Source organism: Prinia subflava, chromosome 8 (assembly GCF_021018805.1).
Source record: "Prinia subflava isolate CZ2003 ecotype Zambia chromosome 8, Cam_Psub_1.2, whole genome shotgun sequence".
Lineage (NCBI taxonomy): Eukaryota > Metazoa > Chordata > Aves > Passeriformes > Cisticolidae > Prinia > Prinia subflava.
Window position 1 is genome coordinate 25,714,520 of NC_086254.1, and position 25,432 is coordinate 25,739,951.

General features: G+C 41.6%; 1 protein-coding gene across 2 annotated transcripts in view; it reads left to right on the forward strand.

Annotated features, from left to right (window-relative positions):
- The first annotated feature begins 757 nt into the window (after nucleotides 1–757).
- The window catches only part of PHACTR3 (phosphatase and actin regulator 3), a 94,308-nt gene continuing 69,633 nt past the window's right edge, over nucleotides 758–25,432 (forward strand). The window contains exon 1 of one of the 2 annotated variants that reach the window (XM_063404262.1): nucleotides 758–1,133. In XM_063404262.1, the coding sequence (XP_063260332.1) occupies nucleotides 1,031–1,133 (103 nt within the window). In that variant the 5' untranslated portion in view covers nucleotides 758–1,030. The remainder of the gene's footprint in view (nucleotides 1,134–25,432) is intronic. The other variant, XM_063404263.1, reaches the window with a different exon arrangement.

Consider the following 25,432-nt stretch of genomic DNA (forward strand, 5'->3'; position numbering starts at 1 on the left):
TGCCCCTCTGCCGGCACCCTGCGCAGAACGGGGAGGAGCACAAAAACAACCCATAAAAGCAGCTTCCCTCTTCAAACAGATTCCCAAACCAAGCTATTCAGCCCGAGTCGGAGCATCCCGTTTCTGCGGGGTCCGGTGCGACACCTTTGCCGAGATGCCCCCGCCCCAGCCCGGCCCCCCGGGAGCTCCGGCCGAGCTGCGCGGGGCTCCGGGGGGGCGCGGAGCGATTCCCCGCTGGTCCTGCCGAGGGGATTCCCCGCGGGACACCCTCCTCCGCCGGACACCGTCCCCCGCCGGACACCGTCCTCCGCCAGCCCCGGGGAGAGGCGAGCGGCGGTCACTGAGCCCCGCGGCTGCCCCGGTGCCGGGGGTCGCGCCGGTCCCTCCCGCGGGCAAAGCGCCCGGACAGACGGGATGGGACAGCACCGGGAGGGCTCGGGGGACACGGGCGGGCCCCGCACGGCGGGGGCGGGGCGGGCCGGCCCCTCCCTCGGGCCGTGACGCGGCGGGGCTGGGCGGGACCCGCGCACCTGCGGAGCCCCCGCCTTTGTGCAGTGCAGGTGCGGCGCCCACCGCACCCCGGCCCATCCCAGCCCCCGCCGTGACGTCAGGCGGGCGCTCGCGGGGCACGATGGGAGAATCCCGATGTTTTCCGACGGATGCGCTCAGCAGCGCGGCGGCTTGAGGCGGCTCCGGCAGCGGCGCTCGGGGGGGCGTCCCGGGAGGGGGCGGCGGCGGCGGGGGGCCGGGCCGGCGGCCCGCGCCCCGGCTCTTCCCCACCCCGCCAGGCGGCATGGCCCACCCCCCTGAGGCGCCCGGAGCTGGCCCCTGAGCGCCCGGAGCCGGCGGAGCGCCGCGCCGCAGCCCTGCCGACGGCGCCGGGGAAGATGCTGCCGCGGCTGGTCCTGCCCGGCTGACGCCTCGCCGCCGCCGCCGCCGCCGCACCCCCGTCCCCATTGTCCCCCGGCCGCCTCCGGCTCCATGAGCGCCTCCTCCTCCCTCCTCCTCTGAGCTTCCCGCCCTCCACCTCATGGCTGCATCGGAAGAAGGGACCGGCTGCTTTCTCCCGCGAGGCAGGTCGCAGAGTGACCCCAGCATCCTCACGGACCCCGCGGGCCCCGGGGAGCACCCAGGTAACGGCCCCGCTCTGGCCGGCGGCGCTCGGGGCGCGTCGGGAGCATCCGCCGGTTCGTGGGGAGCCCTGCCCCGGGCGGGCAGGGATTGGGAACACATTTCCTGCAGTAAGTGCCGAAATGGTGCAGCTGAGCCCCAGACGGGATTAGAGCGAGAGCGTCCCGCGGCTTTGGCACCGCGCTGCCCGCCCGGTGAGCGCGGGGGGCGCGGCCGGAGCCCGCTCCGGCCGGCCGGGGGTCCCCAGCGCTCGACCCCCGCTCCCGCAGAGCTGATTTATGACTTCTCTGGGGACGGGGAAATGAGCGCTAATAAAGCAGGCTGTTTGCATGGGATCGCCATGGAGACAAGGCAAGCAGAGTCATAATTAAACGCTTTCTGCCCACAAGAAGGTAATTTTCACTTCATAGGGAGCAGCGTAATCTCTTTATGAAGTGTGGGCACAGAGGGTGGTGCTGAGGGGACACAGCCCAATCGTTAGTGTATAAATAGAATAGTGGGATTAGATTTTTTTTTTTAAACAATGGCTAATGGTGTTCTCATCTTCACTTTGAGGAGTAATTCTAAATGTCTGTTGGTGGTGACTCAGTAATTTCAGTTCGTCAAAATCTAAGCAGTGTTGAGACCTTTAGGAAAAAAAAAGAAACAAATAGCTCCATCACTTTGATGTGATGTGATTGACCGGAAAGGCACAACAACAAGCTGGAAGCAAAGGGTAAGAGCCAGTTTACTCTCAGTTTCCCTGAATAGATGGTGGTCACACAAGGGCTGTCAGGTTTCTTTATGAGAAGGGAAGTAATCAAAACAGCGTAAAGACAATGAATGGGGTGTTGATCATCACTCTCTGCTCCTGATTTCTAAGCCTAGAAAAGGGTTTAGGTTTTTGGCACTGTCAGCCTACAGGAGACAGTCCCTGGATGCAATTTCGGGTTGAACTTTGCTCCCCTTTCTCAGATTACTGAGTAAATAAAATATTCCAGGCTCTATTCATACACCTGCTGTAGAGCTTCCTTCTGAGCCAATGAAGATATTAATATTTGTATCTAATTTAAGTTCTTGTATTTATTTGCCTTATCAAGCAATTGTGAGCACACTGGTCTGGAGTGAAATACAAATTGAATTAAGGCAAACAGTGGATGATTTATCCCTGATTACCAACTGTTCCGATAGCCTAAGTGAAGGGAACAAAGGACTCTTCTAACATGAACTGCTCGACTCACTCCCAAAGGGGCAATCTTGACTGAAAGAGGAATGTGTATTCCTGCCATTTGATTTCTGCAAGCAGAAGTGACTAATGAAAGGAAGGCGTGTGCAACCTCAGCTTTAATTCCTCTAGATTGTTTTCCGCTGATTAATTCTTTTGGCCTCTGTGAGGTACACAACAAAGAAAGTACACAACATGTCCGACAAACAGACAAAGATATAAACATTATTGTGCTTTTTGTTAGGAGAAGGAGCTGTCAATACCTAGGAGCATTTTTTTCCCCCAATATAAACTCCATCAGGTAAATCAGTGTCCCATTGCATGGCAGAAGCTCTACTAAAATGCAGGAGAAGGTGCCTTGTGTGTCTTCTGTTATTTGTGCAATATGTGGAGAGAAACAAAAGGTGTTAGATACAGATGGTTTTTGTCCAGGTAGGTATGAATAGTCAGTGGTAGGATTAGCATGTTTGGTAAGATTTTCAGGTTTTAAATTTCTTCATCAAATAGTATTCAATATCTGTATGCTTCCAGATAATAATAAAATGAACCTAAATTGCTTAATTTAAATAAAATCTTACCCTACAGTGTTGTGAGTAATCATTATGAGCAATTTCATACATTTGGCTACCTAAAAAGCTGGAATACAATTTATATTAAGAATTATGAATGCTAGATGACATAATTGCAGTTTATCTTATTTTACTGTCCTGGAAAATAATTTTATCATTATCATTACACCAACATAATCATCTATGGACTCTAAGTCAAAAGAGAGACTTAGGAGTGGGAAATGATATGTCCAAAGTTTGTGTTTACATCCCAACCCTGCTCGCAGACAAACCATGTAGAGAAGTGAATATGTAAGAATATGTAAGATTCTTCATTAATCTAAAAATGAAATTAATTTTATTAACATTTAAGTTACGTGTTTAAATTACAAACACACAGACAAAAATTATACCAAAATATGGGTATAACTGTAGGATCCCTACCAAAACCATCCCTACTTTTACCTGGCCTTTGAGTGATGCCATATCCCTGCTGGAGATGCACTCTTGTTTTGGAAGGGTTTTTTGGCTGCATGATGTGGTCAGGGATTATTCTGCACCAACTCATTTGGCTGTGCCTGCTGAGGAAATTATATTGAGCTAGGAAATGTGGTAATAGATGAAGGCAGCCTAGACTCTCAAAAATTTCCTGGTGGATTTTTAAAGACATATTTATATTTGTCTTCTTGACCTGTACAACTTCAGTATTTTTTTGTTTAGCCCAGCTTTGTGCAGGAAGTTTCAGTGCCATAGCTGAGAGTGTAGAGCCGGCAGAATAAAGATTTTCATGTATTTCCCAAAGGAAATCCTGTGATGCAATGCTTCATTTTCCTTTCCCTCCTGGAACACCAGTTTAACCAGTAGAACTGACCCATCACAGCGGGGTTTGAGCCTCACTGGCTGTCTCAGAATCTGCTCTCGCTGGACCAGGTTCTCCCTTTTTAGCTGGCCCTGAGCAGTGTAAACATCAGATCCAAGGAGCTCAGGATGGCCAGGGCTGGTTCACCTTCCCAGGGCTTGATTTGCTGAATTTTTTCATGAACTATTGCTTGGCTGAAATGTCAAAGGGAGTTTCCCCGTGTGAGAGCAGAGCTGAAGTTTGTTTGTTTTCAAGGTTTTTGTTGTGTTTTGTTCAGTTTTAAAGAGGATTCTGTTTTCTTCCAGCAAGAGCATGGAATAACTCAGTAACTGGCTGGTTCAAATAGCCTTAGATGCTGATTTTTGAAAAGTCCTGCACACTCTCAGTCCTGACTAATGCCAGCAGAAGCTGCAATTACTCCAAGCCTTGAACAATAAAGGCTTCATGATAAAGCCTCTTATCTAGTGTGCTTTTCCTCACAAAGCATTCACTGTAGAAATGAAAAGCCATTTTATAACCTTGATTTAGAAGAGCTGTAATCTTTACAGACTACAGTGAAATTTATCAAATGTCAAAAACTTACAAAATTACCACATGCCACTACAATCTTACAAATATTCCTATAATAAGTCAGATAAACAAGGTGTTCAGTAAACTAGACTAGGGGCAGTTAATAGCTATTTATTCCAAAACAGAGGTACAAATTCACTGATTTAGATTCGTCATGTGCAACTTTAATTGAACAGCAGCTCCTCACAGTGATGAGTAAAGACGTCACAGTCATGGTCTAAGAAGAAAAGATGGACTTTAGTTCAGGCTCTACTGACAAAAAGATGATTTCCTCCAGAATTTCAATGGTTCACAGAGGTCCTATTGGTAATGCAGAGAGTACTGGAAATAGTATAAGAAAGATAAGAAGGAATGAGTTTTTCTTTGCTTTAGTTGGATCAGTTATTTATTTTTTTCCTTTAAGATAAAATCATGCATTTCAGCCTAAGTGAAGTGAACTATTGAATGGCCACTGAGCAGTATTTTATGAGAATTACTGTAGTACAACAAACATTTCATGTTTGAGTCTGTTTAAGCTCGCTGTGACACCGAGTGAGCAAGCCTTGGAAAAGGAGGATGTCCTTAGTTTGGGAAACAGACATCAAAATACTCATGTCTTGCTTAAATATAGGCTCTCTCTAGGCCAGGCTGTTGTTAAGAAAGTGGATTTCATCTTATTCATAGAATCACAGAATGATTTGGGTTGGAAGGGCCCTTACAGAGCATCTGGTTCCAAATCCCTGCCACAGGCATGGGCACCCCCCTAACCTGGCTAGAGCAGGTTGTTCCAAGCCCCATCCAACCTAGCCTTGAACACTGCCAGGGATGTCAGGAAATTCCTTATCTTATTTGTCTTTCCCCTCCTCCACCTTTCCAGATACGGATCAAGAGAGAAAGGAGAGTCTAAAGAGAACAGATTTCAGTACCACCATCTAATTGAGAGACAGTTGCAGGGAGCCAAAATATTGCTCTCATTAAATCCTTGCAGCAGTCACAGGGCAGAGGGAAGATTGACAATCTCATTTGATTTGTATCATGAAAGGGAGGGGTGCACAGACTGAAGAAGAACACACCATGTCAAAACTCTGTGTTACTTGAGGAGGTACAGACAACCATGACAATGTGTGAAAATGTCATCCCCCTCCCCTCCTTAATTTCGGGATAATCCGTTTGGATTTGTATAAGTACACATTGATGCCATCACGTTTTGCTCTCTGTGCTGCTGCCTTTCCTTCCTGGCACCACGCAATTAAAGCAAATCTCCAGGATGGGCACTGCTGAGCTCTCCAGCAGGCCTTGCCAGTGGTGCACCATGTGTTCCCTGTCCTGCAGTGAGGGATGTGTACCGAGGCAAGGAGCTGCTGTGGTGCAGCCTGTGGTGTTAGATGTTGTTAGCAGCTCTGTCATCATAATTTGTTACTGCCTGGTGAAGGGGGGCTCCTCAGCCCCTCCTCTGGTGTGGTGTGCTTCAAGATCTGACAAGTTAAAGCTACTGCAAAGTAGCTGTTCCAGAGATGCTTGATCATGTCTATCCAGACACTACTTCCCTTTTAATTTCTATTGCTACCATGTGTTACCAGCAGCACAGTGCTCTGAATTAACTCCAGGGGAGACTGCATAAGACTTAAAAAGGTCCTGCAGCACTGTTCCTAGTTTTAATAAATCAGAAGTTCTGTAGAAGGCAGCATTCTTGCAAGCCCTTGTCCCTGGCACATGACTCATCCCACCTTTGGCAGTTCCAGCATTTTCCAGGAGGGGAGAAGGATCTCTCCACCTCTGGAGAGGAGGATGGGAACAGTGTGGGACTTCCTGGGCGTGGATCCTCCTGCTCCAAATGCATCATTTTGGTCCTGCACATGTAATTTATGTCAGTGGTGGGGTATCATTACACTGCTCAACATGATGCACGCTTAACACAAACTGGATATTTTACTTACCGATACTCAGTTTATTTTTTGGGAATCGAGAGAGAGCTTGGTGAAGTTATGTTTTAATGCTACTTTTGCAGAAATTAAATGAGGTCAGTTAATAAGTATGCTATTCATGCCGAGGGTAGATTTTAGGCTTTTCCAGGGTTTGAGTGTTCCCAGTGTTTGGAGATTTGTATTTAGCCAAACTTTAGAGTTCTGCAAAGGAAATACAGAGCTTTAATGGGGAAAAAAGTGTTTTAAAGTTGTCTTTTCTTCTAAATCCCAAGTTGGCAGGTAGTCTGAATGTTCATGAAAAGACACTTAAATCATTAAAACCTCTTTATCCAAGAAGTGGAAAAACTGATTATACTCCATCAAAATCTAGACTGGATTTATGAGAGTGAGGTCATCGTATTGGAAATACCTGGGGTTTTTCATGTTTACCTTTATCTCTTTAATTCAGGTTTTCTTTTAAAATAAAAGTAAACCCCAAATTTGATTGCATGCATTAAGTGAAAGAACTCAGACCTAATTTACACACCTAATAACTTGTTCACACAAGTTTGCTTCTCTGTGCAAATAAGAGGAACTCGTGTCTGTTAAATAATAAAAGATCTTCACACTTTAGCTCTGAATGAAGGTGGTTTGAGATTATTCATTCAGCTCATGTTTGCACCACACTTTGAGAATGGAATGAGTTACATAATGCTGGGAGTCATGTTTATCTGGAAATGGAGCTGTATCTTTTAGTGAGTAGTTAAGTAACAGTGTTAATTTTCTCCAAAATCTTTAATTTGGGAATTCTCTTTCAAGACTGCCCAAGTCATGCTGTAATGAATGGGCTACACCATTTACTTATTTATAAAATGGGGGCTTAAAACCAAATTTATGGCTTTATATTTTTAAAATTTAATATGTAAAATTAATTGCCCTTGCTTCTCCAAGCAGGTCAAGTCTATAAATACCAAGAGTAAGTAAAACTAAATATACCTTGATTTTGCTTCAAAATGGAGCCAGTTTGGATGCTAATACAATGGATTGTTTGTGCTCATTAAATCCCATGCTTTTGTCTGAAATTCGAGTTGATTTATGGCCTAACAAATACACAATTTATACATGCCCCAGAGAGAACCTCACAGAGCGACTTGACGCAGGTCAATAGCTCTGTGCTTGAGTCTGCATAAATATTTCAGTAAGATGATCTGAATCAAAGGGGATCTTATCTTGCTTTCTGTAGTACAGAGATATTCTGGGTCAGGAATGTGGACCTGTGGTTACAGCTGAAGGAAGGCTTGTCCTTATGCATAAAGCACTTCAGAATTGGTCTTGTAATGAAGAGACAGTTTGTGTGTTAATTTCCTTAATCTGATTTTTGATTTTAACATCCTCAAACTGTTCAGCTGCTGCGTAACCAGCAAGTGGACACAGATCACTGCATTACATCGAGCCAGTGAAGCCTTCACTGTTTTCTGAGGGCTGCTCCATCCCTCAGGCCATGCAGTCTTCCCTTGCCTTGTCCATATTGATCTGCTGGGAATGGCTGTCACTTTTCATTCAGTTCCTCTCAGAACTCTGAATCTCATCTCTCGACGAAACAGCCTGCACCAAGACTTGGGTTTTTATCCTTAAAAGACCACAAGAAATGCTGCACTGGGTCAGCAGGACTGAGGTGTGTCCAGCCTAGGACAGGGGCTGGGAGCTTGGGACAGGCTGGGAGCACAGGGAAGGGTGGCTGAAGGAGCACACATGAATTCCACATGGAATCATCAGGGTCAGTCTCCTGTGCAGCCCCAGGGGCTGATGCTTTGGGCAGGTTTGCTCAGCATCTCAAACCAGTCCTGCTGTCTTGGGGAGCTCAGACAGAACCTGAGTGGAAATCAGCCTCCAAGACAGTTTCTTGGCTCCTGCCAGTTCATTTGTATTTGTTCCATCATGAATGAGATGAATCTGTGTGGAATATTTAAATAGAGCGAACATGATAGTGTATGCAACACTGACTTAATTGGGTTTCTCTGAAGTTTATGCTTTGCAGATGGGACTTCTGTAATTTTGTAAGCTCTGCATTTAGGATAGAAGAAAAATGTAAGTTTTCTTTTTTTAATTATAGCAACTCTGTAGACTGGGTAGCAGCTTTCTGGGATTGCAGAGGTTTCAAGGAGAAAAACATCCTATTTTCAGATACAGCACTTCAACTTAACTTCAGCTTAAATGTTTCCTCCCATGACAGCTGCTCATTTGACTTTGCTCCATGTTACACTGCCTTGAAGGAGAGAATATGTGCTTACATTAAACTACCAACTATGCAGAGAAAGCTCTAGAAAAAAGAAAATGGAGTCCTGGACTCATCCAAATTCTCCACTTGCCCAACATAAGTTTTAAATGGCTTGTTTCTTGTTTAACTCAAGAAAATTATTGGAAAAATCGGAACTGAGATAAACTGTGAGTATCACTTCAGATTTCACAGGAGACACTTAACTGTGGAGAACTTAATAACACATCTTCCTGCAAGTGAGGAACATAAGTGAACTCCTGGAACCCGGGAATCTCCTCCATTTAGGAACATACCAGAGGTTGCTGAGAATGTGCTGTTTCCCTGTAAACTCCTGATGCCAATTCAGGATGGAATGGCGTGATACAAAAACTGTGCATCCTCACTAAACCCTTGATTCTGTTTGATCTGTAGTGGGAGCAAATATCAGCCACTGCCCGAGGCTGGTGCCTTGAACCCTTGCAGCAGTGGTGAACTTAACAGATGACATGATCAGATGTGGATTTTCTTTAGGCAAACATAGGGAATGTGAACTACAGCTGTCAAGATGGATAGCAGGAAGACTTCTTAGTGTTATGGTGTACATTAGCTGCTGTAATTCAACCAGAAGGATAAACTGAAAGGAAGCCAAGAAAAAGATAATTTTAACATGTAGAAGTACAAAGGGGTGTCCTTTGTGCATGAATGAAAATGCTTTAAGAAGGAACCCTAACTAATAGAAATTTATCCTTTATGTCTCTTCTTTAGTCCAAGAAGTATCACTGAAGGAAGGCTGGCATTCCTTCTGGCTCACTGCGTTGATGCTGCCTTACATTCTCATGTTCTCATGTGACAGGGTAGAGCTTGTTGCAACTCCTTTTGCTTCTCAGTCTGTTTTCTCTACAGTTTTTTGACTTTTCTGCAATCCAGTCTGAGTTCATTCTAGTAGCTAGCTCTTCTGCCTTAGCAAATTCATCAGCTCCTGCTCCAGAGGCCTTTCTCCCAAGAGATTCTTGTGGAAATAGAATGGGTGTCACTGCTGTAAGAACAGAGACGCCAACAAAGCCTGCCTCCCTCCAGATCCAGCATTTTCAGTCCTCAGTTTGATCTTAAACTGCTAAAAATCTCATTTATGACTGAGGACTTCAGACTGGCTCCTCTGCTGTCTGATGAAGAGTCAGACTGAGTGAACCCTCTCCCTTTAGGGCCTCACAGCAGCAGCTCTCCTGTGGGTGCTTTGGTGTGGAACCAAACATCACCTCACTCCCAGGCTCTACTGGCAGCACTTCAGAGGGTCACTGGTGCCATTTTTATCAACTCCAGTCTTCATTGAAAGTTGCCAAAGTTATTGTGGGTGACAGGAGATGAAGGGGTTAAACAACCCTTGTTTGTGAAAGAAGAACCCAGGAGCAAAAAGCAGGAGAAGCTGTTTTCAATCACTTGTTCCATTTATATTTTTCTCACTCTTGCTCTCACAACACAACTTCTAGGCTTTATTCCAACACATCAAGGGTCTCTAGTTCTACCAACCTTCTCTAAAAAAGCTGCACTATGACCTGGGGCATTACTCATCTCTCTTATTTGGGAGATTATATTTTATATAATCAGTTATTTGCATCCCACACCTGCAGAAAATCTATTCTGCTTTGCACCCTGGAATTTAATATTTGTTGATTCACCTATTTTTTTAGCAATTTAGACATATTTTGCAACAACTTTTTTAAAAATCCCAACAGTAAAAAAACCTCAACCTCTCCAACCCAAACACTTGGCACTGCCATGAGCTTATGAGTTTTCAGATCATGATTTGCTTGGCTGCTCAAATGTAATAATTATAAAAGAGTTAAGTTACTGAATGTAATTTTAGTGGCTTAGACATCATAAAATACCAGCAGAGAAACAAACCCAAACTTTCTGAATAGATGGCATGGAATGATATTTTCACTCTGTCCAAAAGGACAGATCTCTCAGAAGGAGGATACACTTCATATGTATTTTAAAATTTATTTTTCTCATCCTATTAAAAGAAATGGAAAGCTAATTCTGGTGGGTTTAATTAATTAGTTTTGTATTCAAATTCCCTTCCCTATCTCAAGAAATTCCCCTGCAATTTGCCAGCAGAGGGTTGCAGAAATCTTTTTTAGATCTTGGTAGCTGCTGTAAAGTTGTCTGGGAACAAAATCTACTTTTCAGCAGATTAATCTAAATGTACATATCCAAGCAGGGAAGAAGTGGCAGTAGCTTCAAAACTAACTTCCACTTTAAGTAGTTTTTTGAGGAAAGATGAGAACTTCGGGTATTACCTCATGCTTTTTCAGAAATACTCATTTTTTTTAAACACAAGGAAACTACTTTTTCCTGCTTTACATTAATAATCTGATTTTTAACCAGATATTGTATGCTAAAATGAAATCACAGAGACTTAGAAATATCTTCTCTGACAGAAAGGGACAAGACTAATCATATCAGAGCCGACGGGAATCGTGCAGTTTAGAGATTTTGTTGTTATAGATCATAATATTCTCATAATACAAGAGAGATTACAGAAATATGGCATCGTCTTATTTTGTCTGACATTGTTAAGAAAGAAAGACTTAAAGGATTAGTCTTGGTAACTTAGCTGTTCCTTTGCAACGTGTTGTGATATAATAGGAAATAATGCAGCGCAGACCCTGAACATGAAATAAAGCCTCTGGTCAGAATCTCGTTAATGCCAGGAATGATTTAAACCCAGCCAACAGCCCCAGTTTTCTGTCCTAGAAATGACAACACAAGATGCGACGCCTCTTACTCTAATGCTGCATAAGAGCATATCATGCATGTGATTAAGATACGATTCAACACCACTAATTCCTCAAGATTCACTTCTCTTCATTGTTAGAAACCCAAGGACAGCACAAGAGAGACGGGTTAGATTTTAGATGGAAGCTGCTACTTTGACAAGGAAACAAACTTCTTCCTTTCCCAGTGTCTGTCGAGAGAGATGGGCCAGAAGGAAAAGTTAAACCTTTTTTCACTCAAGTAAGCTAAGCACCTAATTTACACATTCATCAGACACAAAACATCCCTTACTGTGCTAACAAATCACCGTAATGAGGCATTTGCACACCCACACACATTGATACTCACGCTGTTGCTCAGCTTGCACCTGCAGTGGTGGTGAATAGATGTGTAATTACATCTCGAGTTGTTGAAAGCAGGGCTACAGGCAAGGTCTGTATAGCTGGAGTAAGTGGCTGCCTTTTCGCTCCGCTCTGCTGTGGTCGGCAGCTTTTTGGGAGCTGTTTTACCACATCAATCCTGCTTTTCTCTTACAACAGCTCTGAAAAGCTTTTCCAGGGAGCCCTACAGGTGTTGGCTTTGAGTCATGAATGTGTTGGGTGGCTGCTCCAAGGGCTCCTGCAGCATCAGAGCTCTGAGTCCCTCAGCTGATAACACGGGCAGACTGATAAGCTCAGAGCAAGGGCAAGGGCTACAGAGCCAAAGCTCAGGCATGCTCGGGTCTTGCAGATAAAGGAATTTGTGAAGCGGTGGTTAAAAAACTGGTGCTGCAAGATTCTCTTGAGAATGACAACTGTTACATACTGAAATCTGCAAAATTTGTCATGGCAGTGCTGATTTCCAGCCCTACAGCCTCAAGTCAGACCTTACACTCTCTCAGCACCAGAAATCAGCAATCCCATCTTCAGGGGGAACACAAAAATGAAGTCCTTCCACTTCATTAAACATCCAAGACATGTTCCAAACTTTAGATTCATAACTGTTGCTGTGAAATTTTTAATTACACCTTCTAAAGCCCAAATTTTTGTTCCCTCATTTCCCTTGGAACCTGTGCACAAACCAAAGCCATTGCTGGCTGGGATGTTTTGTAACCTCCAGAAATGCCCAGAGATTCCATTGCAGACATTTCCCCATTGCAGCAAGCCTGGCTGCCCCAGGGCTCCTGCTCTCACCTGGTCGTTTGGGTGGCTTTCAGAAGCTCTCACTTCAAAGTCAAATAGTGGGTCTGGAGTGGTTTTAAGGAACTGTTTTTATTTCATCCATTTTCTGCCCAAAATGGACTCTGCCTTCTGAAATGGGAAGAAGGTTTTATCTATTCCACTGCCATCTAAGTCTGCTTGAGGTGGCAGCCTGGTTATTTGGGACGTTTCCTGTGACAGATGGGTTATTTACAGCAATTGTATCCCTAAGATGTAGAAAGCATAATTTTCAGAAATTGTTGGCAGCTTTGGAAGCCCAAGTATCACATTCAAATCAGCAAATTCCAAGTGGCTCAAGCACCAGATTTTAATAACGCTGATGTTTGAATAGTAATTATATATATTTTTAGGGTTTTGTCTGAAATTTAGAATTTTTAATACATTTTTATTGGGCATTTCACATCTGTGTTTGATACCACTGACCATCAATTTGCTGGACTGAGGATAATGGGAACTCACAGTTGCACGTCTAAACCAGTGCATCACTGTAAAACTATTTGCACATTTTAAATGCCTGGTCACTAAACTGTGATTCCCTTTTCAGGTCCTGTGCTATCATATAATCCATATCCATTGAAAATTGATTTGACATGCATAATCACTCTTTAATTGTGATATCTCCTAAGGAGGCTATTTTATAGAAGTGAAAATAATAGCGTAGGACAAGTATATGGTTTTCTCTAATAAGCAAGTTATTCTGATTACCCTGCTCTAATAGCATAATTGCATTCTAGATGTTCTCTCCTCAGCAATAACTCTGATAATTACAATCTATGTGTGGTCCAGGTCCTGGCAGGGGGCAAGGGGGTGGGGTTTGGGGATTAGCTGTTGTTGATGTTGTTGCTCAGATCTGAATTTTAAAAATATGTGCCCAGATTTTTCTGCACTGCAGCTATGGCCAGGCTCTAGGCTAATCTCTAGGATGACAGAGAGTAGCTGTCAGGTTCTGATTTTTCATTTTTCACCATAGTTGATGAAAAAAAAAAGAATAAAACAATTACAGCTTTCATTAGTGGAGAGAAGTGTGAAAAGGAGACGTAAGGAGGGGATGGCAGCTATCACCTGTTTACCTTTGTATTTTGTGTGGTTTTCTGTGAACATATTGTGTGAAAAGCACAACCCAAGGGTATCTGGATTTCTGACATTTTCTTTCTTGATGGCTCATGCCACTATAAATCCATCAAGCCTGCAGTCACATCCTCACAGCAGCCTGGGGTGAGCTTACAAGAGGCCAACCTCGAGCACCCATTCTGCCCCTAATATCCATACAGAAGAGGTTGCTCAAACCTCAGCTATATTTAGGACTGAATTTCAGCTGATGAAATACCACCATAAGAGCTCTTTCTCCCAGAAAATGTAGAGCCAAATATTAAGGCATTTAGCCATCAAAAGAAATGAGAAAAAAGCTTTTAGATCCAAGAGGATTTAAGTGTGGAACAATCCTGTAGGAGTGCTTGGACAAATCCACTTTGCTAGTCCTTAAGAAGTACTACAGAACCATCCTCATTTTCCAATTTTTCCCACCAAAAATTACTTTTATAGCTGTAATATTCCAGTCCTCCTCTCCTTGAAAAAGTCTCCAGAAAACCCAACCCCACCCAAAGTTCGGTCACCTAAAAAAGAGAGAAGCCAGGCAATTATGTACGTCTGTAACTAAGTTCTTTCTAATGGGTTTATGCAGAAAGTGTTTAAATACTCAGATCACAGCACAAAAAAGTGTTTAACAGCCCGAGCAGAACAGCCAAGGTTTGACACGGCCCAGATAACCCATCCTGATGATGTGGCTGAGTCCTGATAGGAAGAACAATTTCACTGCTGTTGCATGGGGAATTCTTGTTCCATAAACAACAACCTCAGTTCTCCTGGGAATACTGCAGTCACTTCAGGAAATAATACAGCTTGCAATTTGTTGGTTCGTGATATGCACTTTGTTTACTATACAAGAAGAGATTTAATGAAATGGCTTGGGGTTTGAAACGGGATTTTTCAGCTATTCATAATTTTGAAGCTGATTTAACCATTCACCTGGAATTGTGATGCAGAGCAAGTAATTGCACAAGTTAATGGCAATTACAATAGCTAACAGGCATAATGAAGTGTTTTGCATATGCACTCATGGGATTTTTGTGCAGGCAAATCATTTGTATATTTTGTACAAATTTTCTTCATTGTATGTAAAAGAATTCTTTTATATGTTGTTGCCATGCCTATTTTATTTAGCGTAGGATATTAAACTAAACATTCAAAGAATTCAAGCACAGCTACCACTGATACGTGTGTTATAACTGACTGACTGCTTAACCAGATTGCCTGAATAATGGTTCTTTTTTTAATCAAAGGTTGATTCCTATGTGTTTGTCTACTTCTCTGGTAGATCAAGGGCTGTGTTTTTTACTAGAAATACAAAAAAATTAACTGAACTTTGAGAAAATCCCATGGGGATTTTCTTGAGAATCTACCAGTGCAAGAACTTTACAAGTGTTGATAGCACAGAGGCCAGAATTTGCCAGACTGCTCTTCTTCCCTTGGTTTTATTTCATTACTTCAATGTTTCTTTTTTATTTTTTGAGACCAAAAAAGTCATGCTACTACAAGTCATTAAGTTTATTCACTTTTACTTGCTCCTGGTTTCTCCACACCCAGTTCCTCTCCAGGTGACTCAAGCAGAGAGCCCAGGCTCCTTGTTTGGTAGAGTAAGGGTTTTCCTTTGTACATCTTTGCTTTTGGAATATTCTGATGAGATTAGCCTTGAGCTATCTGCATACCCATTTCATCATGAAATGGAAAAGAAAAAAATGGGAAAGAATCCCTCAAATTCAGGGAAGCAGCTTGCACAGGAGGACAATCCAGAAAGCTGTAGCTCCATCAGTGGAATGGTTTGGCAGTTCTGTAATGCAGCCCAGACTTCTTCCAGGGAGCAGAATGACTCAGTGCAGAGGAGACAGAGCTAATGATGGCTGAAGAGTCCTAATGATGCGTGTTGTGTACAAACAAAGTACAAATCCATTATATTCTGCTTTCATTTTATTAATTGGTCATTCATTACCCAATGCACTGTCAATTAAGTGGCTCTAAAGAAATTCACGGTATCCTCCTGTTCCTTTTATTCATAATAAATATGTCAGTCTCTGATTAAATGCCTGAGTGGTTAGAACATGTTTAGAGGAGATGACATCGTCTACCTCTTCGCAGTATGACCCAAGGCTCTGATGGCACAATTAGGGCACGCTCCAGCACACAGACCAGCTCCCCACAGTGAGCTTCCTCACTGGGCTCGTCCAAAGTCGTGAGGGTTTATGATTCAACCTAAAATCAGTCCCAGGAGTGTCTCAATATACACCCTGCAGGAGAGTCTCAGTGTGCGTATGGCTCAGAACTCACCGAGTCTCAGGCTGTGCTGAAGCTCCAACTAAAACCCAGGAACAGCCACCCATGCTTAATAAAACCACCAGTTCTTATTTCAGAGCATTTGGAAATAGATAATGTTTAAATTCTGACAAGCAAGGTACCAAATAGTCGTGTTAGTCTGGGAACACAGTCAAATGGTTCAATCTACTCTAATTTGGCTAATTTCTCCTAAAAATTATAGTGGTCTCTCCCATTTAACAAAATTAGGCAGCATCTGTGCAAAGCAAGGTTTGAATAGCCAAGCATATGTTTTGCACACATGCAAATAAACTTAATTAAGAGTTGCAGTCAGTCACAGAGTGAACTGACATAAGGTATTGGACTAGGAGTGAGCAGTGCCACTTGTGTTTGGCTGCTGAGCACAGACAATACACATTTCAAACACTGCAGAAATAATCTAGCACATACAAGCTGGTGATGGTGACAGGAAAACTGTGACACAATCAAGGGAATATGCAGATAGAAAGTGTGGAGGTGCAAATACATTACTCATCAGGAACTATTTGCTCAGCTATAATGGATGTCATTGCATCTGACTAAATCAGTAAGGGCTGTGAAAGCAAATTTGGGTCACGCTGCCACCTTAATTAGTAACTACCAATCTTACTAAGCTTATTGCCTTCTCAACCAGTCAAAACCCCCCAGACTTTTGCCTCCAGTTCCCCAGATGATCTGTAATAACTTTCAGATTCCATTTTATTTAACTGATTCTGATCTGAAACATGAACAAGTCCTGTCCTTCTCAAAAAATAGAGAAGCAGCTAAAAATGCGAACTGGAGAGAAAGCCCTTGCTTCTTTTTATAGTCACAGTTTGAATTTCATGCATGGCAGTAGCTCTAAGGCACTGAAGCTATTAGATCATTTTTAGTTCTACCTATTATGTGAGCTGTTTTAGAAGAAAGAAAAACCTACTCAAATATATTTAAAGATAAAAGCAAAACATGAAACACAGCATTTTGAACGTATGCGGGTGTCTGCCTCAATGGCATTCACGAGCCAAGTGCATTCTGAAACAATCACACAGAGCCTGAATTCACAGCCTAAACCATTCCATAAACACTGCCAGCTTCAGTGGATGTGGCTGTTTAATCCCCAGTGTAGCACTGGGAGATGCCAGTCACACGTCCTTCCTTTTGTCACTAATTCACACCAGTGCCAGGGGTGGCTTTGTACCCAAACTGGGGGACAGACACTCAGCCCCTGCACTGGGACTGGGACCTGCTGAGATCTCTGGATTCCCACCTGGTGCAAGATGATTCTCCAGTGGGATCAGGGGAGTTAACTCAAGCTGGGGAACTGGTGTGTTCTCTCTCCTTATCTTTCACGTTCTCCCACATACACCTTCAAAATGTTTTAATTGCTTCTGCTGGGCAGAGGAGGAGAAGAGAGGCAAGGTAGGTTTTTGTCAGAGTAATCACCTTGTTGTCTCTGTTTTAATCAAGAGGGTAGGTTTATGTATTTTCACATTTGGGAAAGCAATCTTGAATTGTTGTTAAAGAACCAGCCTGGAAGAGTCATCCAGATGTGTTTAATGAAACATAAACTAAATGGGGTGCATAAAAATCTCTAGGGTATTGCCTTAGCAGAGGGCCATTAATTCTTAGAACATAGTCATGAGTAGTGGATCCTCACCTGAGCTTGCAAGCACTGCCTTGTGCTGCCCTTTCTGTGCAGCTCTGGGGGAATTGGGCATCCTCCTGCAAATAATGCTTGTCAGAACAAGCTCTTGGGGAAATACCCATGGAAGAGTTGTGTAGCTGCTTTTTTTTCCCTATACTAGAGGTAAAAGGTTTACCTAATGAAGAGATACAGAGACTGCCTGGGATTTGGTCTGTATTGGAACCAGTTGTGCACCTTTTTCTACTATATTTGTGCTTCCTTTTCTTTCAAAGGCATTTGGGGGTGCTTAGAGCTTTGAAGTGCTTTAAACACGAATAAGGGAAATGTGGAACTCAGACTTTGGAAGGATCTGGGAAAGTCAAAGGGAGATGGGCTTAGAAATAACCCCCGAGTGTTAACATTCTCCTACAAGGACTGCTTGTAATCCAGTATGGTGTTCAATTTCTTCTTATGCTTTCATAACCAGGGGGTTTATGGGTTGTGCATATTTTATATACACTGACAAGTATTTTTAGCCAAAGGTATTTTTGATCCCAGACGTTCCCACAGGATTGGAACTGGCCTTTTCCTTTGGTCTGGTTCAACCTCTGGGCTGATTCAGCACAGTAATGATGTTTTCCTGAGATACATCCTTTAACTAAGTGACACATTTATGAAACAAAAAGAGAAATGTACAGGGACTCTAGTGAAGATCAAAAGAATCCATAACTTAAATGTCATCCTTCACTACTACTATGAAGAATAGAGAAATATTTTTTCCCCGTCCTCTGCAGAACATGATTTTTTAGACACAAAGACCTTAATTCTGCAGTAGAAAGATGCTAAAGCAGGTTTCTTGTTAAAAACTAGTGTTCACTCTGGTTTTCTAAACAAGAACATCCGTGTTTTCCTGAACAGAAGCTACGTGGTGCTAAAGTAATAACTGAAAAGATCTTTCCGTTTCCATTGAAGGAAACAGTTGAACTTCCATCTACATCAAAGGATCTCTTTCTGTACTCCTGGCCATTTTCATGGTTTCTCTAGTAAATCTGAAGGTTGGAAGAGCAGTTGTCATGGGAACTGGCAACAGATGACTCAAGAAAACAAAATTAAATGTTGGCTTGATGTCAACAGCTAATCTAGTGCCCTGCCAACTGCAATCACAGCTAACATGAGCCTTGCCCAGCAAGCTGTGATTTGAAAGGAGTTGCAGCCAAAGATAGAGTTTCTCACCCCATGAACAGGAGAACATTTTAAAAACTTAAATTAATGAGGGGACCCAACAACTTTGGAAAAGTGAAACTTAAAAACACATTGTTTATAGTTGCTGAGTTAGAGCCTTTACAGCCATAAAGCAGAGTTTCTTCTTTGACATCAAAATTGTGATGTCAAATTAATTACCATTTCAAGATCTGTCTTAGCATTTTCAGAATCCATATGATTGATTTGTGCTGGGACGGACTCCAAAAATTGCTTGAGATTGTGTTTTTAGTACATCTGTTATCTAGAAAATCCACTCCTATGCTATAATCTATTTTGCAAAGGAACATCTTTAAGTATATAATTTTTAGACATGGAGTTTAAAGAGTTTTTTCTAAGAAATCATATCTATCTGCTTCTGTTTGTCATCAGTAGATTATAAGGCCTGAAGGGCTGCCTTGAGGACTGTAATTCAGAGAATATATAAAAAATTGTCCTTTATATCCAGTGATGGAAAATACAGTCTTGGTTAAGAACAATCTGCTAATACTTGGCTCCTCCTAGTGACTGTCAAATTAGCCCATATGGAGTGTAACAGAAAATAGAACAGCCTTGAAATAAAATAAGAGTGTGTTTAAGGCTTGTTTACATAAACACAGCCTATGAAAATCCATTCAGGTTCACTTATGAAAGTACAGTTGATTAATTAACTATTAAAATCTGTGTGGACACTCATGTTGAGAATTAAAGTGAGCTCAATTTAATTTAGCTTTATTCTGTTCTAAAGTAAATGAACCTAAATTAAATTAAGATTACTTTAATTCTAGGAGAGAGTATTCATGCAAATTTACTGTGGTTTAATTAAGCTACTTCCAAGCACGCATACTTAGGTAAATTGGATTAGATTTTGTAAGCATTTCCATGTAAAAAAGCCTGTAGGATTCACGGAAAGGACAACTTTTGGGCTGAAATGTCTTTTTGTGCAGTAATGTATCAGTCTGGCCACTTAAGTAAACAAGATTGATTTTTCTCTTTCTTCTGGGATTTCCTGTGTGCATTTTTGCCATGTTCTCTCTAGTGCTGTACACATTGCAGGTGACTTCATTGGGAAGATTTTCTAACTGTACTGCAGTTTGGGTTTTATGAACTATGTACCAAAATTGTCTACACCCACAACACTTGGAGGCTGTGGAAATTTCAGACTCCCAGGCCAGCTTTGTTGTCATTAGTAAATTGTCAAAGAACTTGTTCAGAACTTACCACAACCCTTTCTCTAAATATTAAAGCTCTCATTAGCTTGATACATAATAAATGCAGTAGGATCTCATTTGCCTTTTTACATGTATAAAATATATTAAAATGCCTTCTGAATGAGCATCTCACATGCATCTAGCTCAGTTTAAATCAGGAATAGATTAATCTCAATCTACCCTATGCATCTCCATGTTTTCCACACTCAGAGGGAATAAAAATCAGCTAAACCAATCTCTAGATCCATCCATCCATCCATTGAAAGGACTGAAAATGTGTGTCTGTCTCAGTCTGCATACACGGGGCACACATTTCTCTTTTTTGGGGGATGTGACTGAGGAGCAGACCACAAGTGGAGGGAGCAGGAGGTTTTTCAGGTGACAGTGCCCTGCCCTGGTGGGTGAGTGTGTCCAGGACGTTGCTCAAGTGCTGTTGAATGCTCTGGAAAAAGCTCATTTGTGGCTGGCGTATCATGAAGCCAAGAGGGAGTTATGCTACAATATTATGTCTTTGGAGATTTTTGTTCAATTTATAATCTTTGTTCAAGCTCGTGCCTAAAGGCACGATTTAGCCCATATATTGTACATAAAGAGTTCAAAGAAATGTACATGCAAGTGCTCAATTCATCTGGCTTTTCTTCCACTGCAGCTGCATTGTGCTTTTCTGAAAGTAGTGTTACAAACTTATCTCACATCTATTTGCATTATATTCCACGTAGAATGGCCTATAAAGAATGCAGTTAATGAATAAAATATAAGGTTTAGATTTTAAAAAAAGGTCTTTGTTTCTGTTCAACAAGTGTTGAGATTTCTGTGTGTTTTTGATGGGAGATTTGACTTTTCAGTGCATCAAGGTCCTTCTCTCTTGGTTGTGCAGAGTTGTGAGCTGACCTTGGTGCTGAAGGCTGGCGTGGTCACCCCTGGTCCACATTCCCACATCCCTGGAGCTCCCAGGGCGAGAGACAGCTGTGAGATTATGAGGATAAATAACACGCTGGGATATTGTACTCTTATTAGCTGATTAATGTAGAGCCAGTCTCAAATTCTTACAGCAATTTTGGAGGGAGGCTGGTGAAGAGAGGCCCAAAACAAAGCATGAAAGCATTACCAGACAGGAAAATCAACATTTCCTGATGTGCTGATTTGGATCTCTGGATATGGATGAAAACTTTATCCAGTTTAAATCCTCCAAGGAATGGAAATATGGCTTTAAGGCTATGGCCTGTTCCATCTACACTGTCCTCAAATATTCCGTTGTTTCATGATTGATCCCATTTAGGAAGGACAGAAACCTGTGTTTTCAGAACTGACTAGAAACAAACTGTGTACTTTTACACAGTGTAAAAATTGTCTTCTCGCTGATTATTCTCTGGAAAGACCATCACAACTTCAACTGAAAAGGCAGGAGATGTTGTGAAGAATGCTCATAGAATGTGGGAAGTGATAAGAGAAAATCCTACAGGGATAACAGTTGAGTGCTACTGTTTCTGACATCACTCTTTACACTTTATTTTATGTTGGCTGGTGAAAAAGTGGTCATCCCTGTTTCAAATGATATGTTCTGTGTGACAAATGTTAGAAGCTGCAAAAATCTTATTTTAACAAGTGAGAAGAGAAATACATGTTGTGTGTGATGTTAAGTAATGTCCGTAAAGCTTCCCTTAAAAATTTATTTATTGCTCAAACTAGGAATTTCAATTGCAAATGGAGAAATTCACCCCAAGGAGTGGTGCTGGTTATCAACAACTGATTCACTTTTGTATTTTCTGTAAAAAATGAAGCTGATTTACTCTTTCTTGCTTTACCAAAGTTACTCTTGCAGTCTAGAAGAGTGGATAATTTACAGGCTGCTAAGCTTTTCCAGCTTTGGCCAAGTGGAATTTTCTACTGTGCTTCAATGTATCTGCCTGAAGGTCAAAAACATATATTTGGGACATCTGTAGAAATATTGGTAAATAATTGATGGATGTGGACGTGTATTTTATTTGTAGGGGTTACATAAACAGATCACAGGATCACAGAGTGATTCAGCCTGGCAGGGATCACAGAAGATCATCCAGTCCAATACAAAGGTTCTTTGCAAGGAAGAGTTTCTAGTTTCTCAGAGGATGCTGTGGTTGGAAAATAAACTGAATTGTGAAGTTATGTGTTGTTATTGCAGAAACAAGGGTACAGAGAGCTTGATGATATTTCTTTGTTCTGTCATATGGCTTAAGAAGAGCTCTTATTCCTGTCGAAATCAGTGTCAGTAAAATAAAAACCGCAGTGTTGGTCTTTCCCTGCTTTTGGAGTAGTGTTTAGGAGTAATCATTTAGGGTCCCATTATCCATCCCTCACTCACGGAGCAGTGCTGTGCTCTGGGGGTAATCACAGCGATGTTCAACAGGAATATTCCTGATTTAGGGACCTGAGGAATGCTGGCAGGATGTGCCATTTGCATAAATTGCACCTTGATCCTGGCTCTGGGAATAGCTGTGCATGCTGGCCCAGGGGCTCAGAAACTGCGTCACCGACACCTTCACCAACTGAGAGCACTTCCCATCCACTGGATTCATTTACAGCATTATCAACATGCATTGATAGAATGCCCTCGAGTCCTGACCCTGGTGCAGTTGGGATGATGCATTTAATCATTCATCACCTCCACTGATAAATCCAGGCTTAATGATTTTAATAATAGCTCAGCATTGCACTGAGTGGCTCCTGTTTGGAAAACTCTGTGTTGGAATAATCCCTTCAGACCTCTGCAAAGCAGATATGGCACTACAGGCTCCCCATTGTGTTATGGCTCCAGACTCTTGCCTGGGCAGCAGCTTTTTACCCCTGACATCCCAATATCAGGTAATCTCTTCCCTCTTGCATCAGAGCAGCTCTACAAACCCACTGACAAAAGATAGAAATACCAACAGAAAACATATTTAAATTCTCAGCCCTTCACCATTTCAGTGTTTCCCCCTTACAGTAATTTCTGGGCTTGGACAGGGTTTTATACAACTCAGTTGCATAACAACCTTTCAGTGAACCATTAAATTGCTTACACGTACAACAAATTTCTGTGACAGATGATGGAAATAAAAATTGAAAAAAGACCTTATTGAGAAAATGAAAGGAATTTATTGCCACATTTAAAACCTCTAAATATCCTAATTAAGATGGAGCAAGAAACACAGTGATAGTAGTGTATGAATTTTCTAGCTTTTGAGTATAATTGTTAGGACATTTTCAAGATACTTCCAGGAATATATTGGAATCTCTGGTCTCTCTTTTTCTGCTAAATATAACATTAATTCCAAATCAAAAAAGGTTACTAATGTTAATTACTGCAGTAGCAACAAAGTACTCCAAGCATGTTAATTGTATTCAAAGGAAAAAGGCTTTAAAATAAGAGATTTCTTTGGGTTCATGACAACAAGAGAACAAATGCCTCATTTTATAGTATTTCTAAATCTAATCTTTAAGTTTTTGCTTTAAAGAGTAGCTGTTTGTAATTTTTATGAGTATGCCTCTTCTATAGGTATTCATTAAGTCTGACAGAAAAAAAGTCTCAAAACTGAGTCCAAACACAATTTATGAGTATTTAAGAAATACTGAATGTTGTAGTCCTAATTTCACCTAATTTAAAACCTGTTAAGAAGGATTCCTCAAATGCCAATTTTTCTTCCTTATGAGTGTCTCAGAGAGTCTTCTTCTGATTCTATTTGAAGAGTTCTGAAATTAGCACTCAGCATTCTGATACACAGACAGATTTTCTCATTATCATTTTTTTCTTGGAAAACAGGAATCAAAAGCAAACACCTTGGATTTTCCAGAGGTGACCTACCCAATTTGCACCCAGTGACCCCTCCCTCGATGAGGAAAAAAGATTTTCAATATCCAGGTGTGCTTTGTGTGCCAAGTTTGTGCTCTGTCAACTGCCAATGCCATTACTTGGTAACTTTCACAATTTAATCTTTTTCTATTGGAAGACTTTTAGAGAAGTTGCACAATAAGGCATTGGAAGATGGAATATTGGCCAGCTTCAGTGAAAGGAATTACAATTTATTACCAGCAAAGACTGTCTTATATTTTAGCTGTAATCCAAAGATCTATGAATCTCATAAATAAATGTATGTCTTCTAACACAGAAATACATTGGCAGCTGAAATGTAAACCATTGTCTAAAACTATTGCCACATTCACAGAATTTTACGTGAGACATTTGGGATGCTTTATGAAATTCACATTCTTGGAGCACGTTTGCTAAGAAAATCTTGAATAAAACTTAGTTCTTACGAAGAAATGGAGAATGCAAAGTGTATGGATGGATCTCACATTCTAAAAGAGATACTTTAAAAAAGGGCTGTTTTCACAGTAGAGATGGTTTATTCCTGCACTGTAAGTAGCCAGAGGTGCCTCATATATGGAGGTGTAAAAATGAGAGTCCTGAGTCTCATGCAGAAAAGGAAGATTTAGGCTGAGTCCTGTTAAGGAGACAAAGTTTTATCTATGGCATTGAAACATCTGAAGTGAAGCTGTTCTAGGCTCTGGGGAATTTTGCCCATCAGCAAGAGTACAAAGGATCAGCTTCCTCAAGGTGTTTATTCATTTGTTAGTCCTGTATCCAAACCTTCCTCTTGCCTTGGCTGCTGCTGTGGCTGTGACACAGCCCCTGCATTGGGCAACTCCTCTGGGCCTGAAGAGTGATGATTCATAGAAACTTCTTCTCCAGAATAGATTTGTTTATTTTTCACTTGCATTTAAGAAGCTTTTGCCAGATTTTCGAACTTGTGTGCCTAAATTTCAAGTATTTAGAAGCTTAGCAAACATGGGTTTAAAACTCAAAGAAGCCTGTTTGGCATAAGGCATCTCCCTGACAAATGAATCCTATTAACCTTGTAAAGACTAAATTCTTGAATTTAAGCACATGTTTGAGGACTTTTCTTTAAGAGTGTTTAATTTTAATAGAGATTTTGCTTAATATTTTTATTTACATTTGAAGTTAGGCCTCTGGTTGTCATAGCTTTTCCCAGAACTTCAGTAAGCAGTAGGGAATGATTTCTCTGCACAGAATGGTGAGAGATGGACATTGTATTTATTTTTAAATTAACTGCCACTGACATTAATTAAAGACTCCTGATGATAATAAGTTGTTGAAACAGTGCTTCATTAAACTTATTCCCTAAAGAATCCCTTAGGGAATAAACAATGGTCTGAAGTCCTATTTATGACTAAAAGCCTCTGTTTTACATATGTTCATTGAATTAAATCAAATCAATTTTATATTATTCACATGATTAGTGCACTTTTTTCAGAAGAAACAATTTACCTGAGCTGCAGTGGATTCTTTAGTCACTGCCTAAACTATTCTGGAAAATAAATGTGGGTGGTTGTAGATGATGCATAAGAAGACTCAATAAGAGAAAAAAACTGTTAATATCTATTTCCTGGGGAAAAAAAAGAGGGTAATTTACTTTAAATTTATAAGATTTTATTGAAAATGTGTTTGGATTTTCTCCCTGGGTTTTGGCAGTTCTCTAGTAGGAGGTATGCTCAGGGCTCCAAAGTG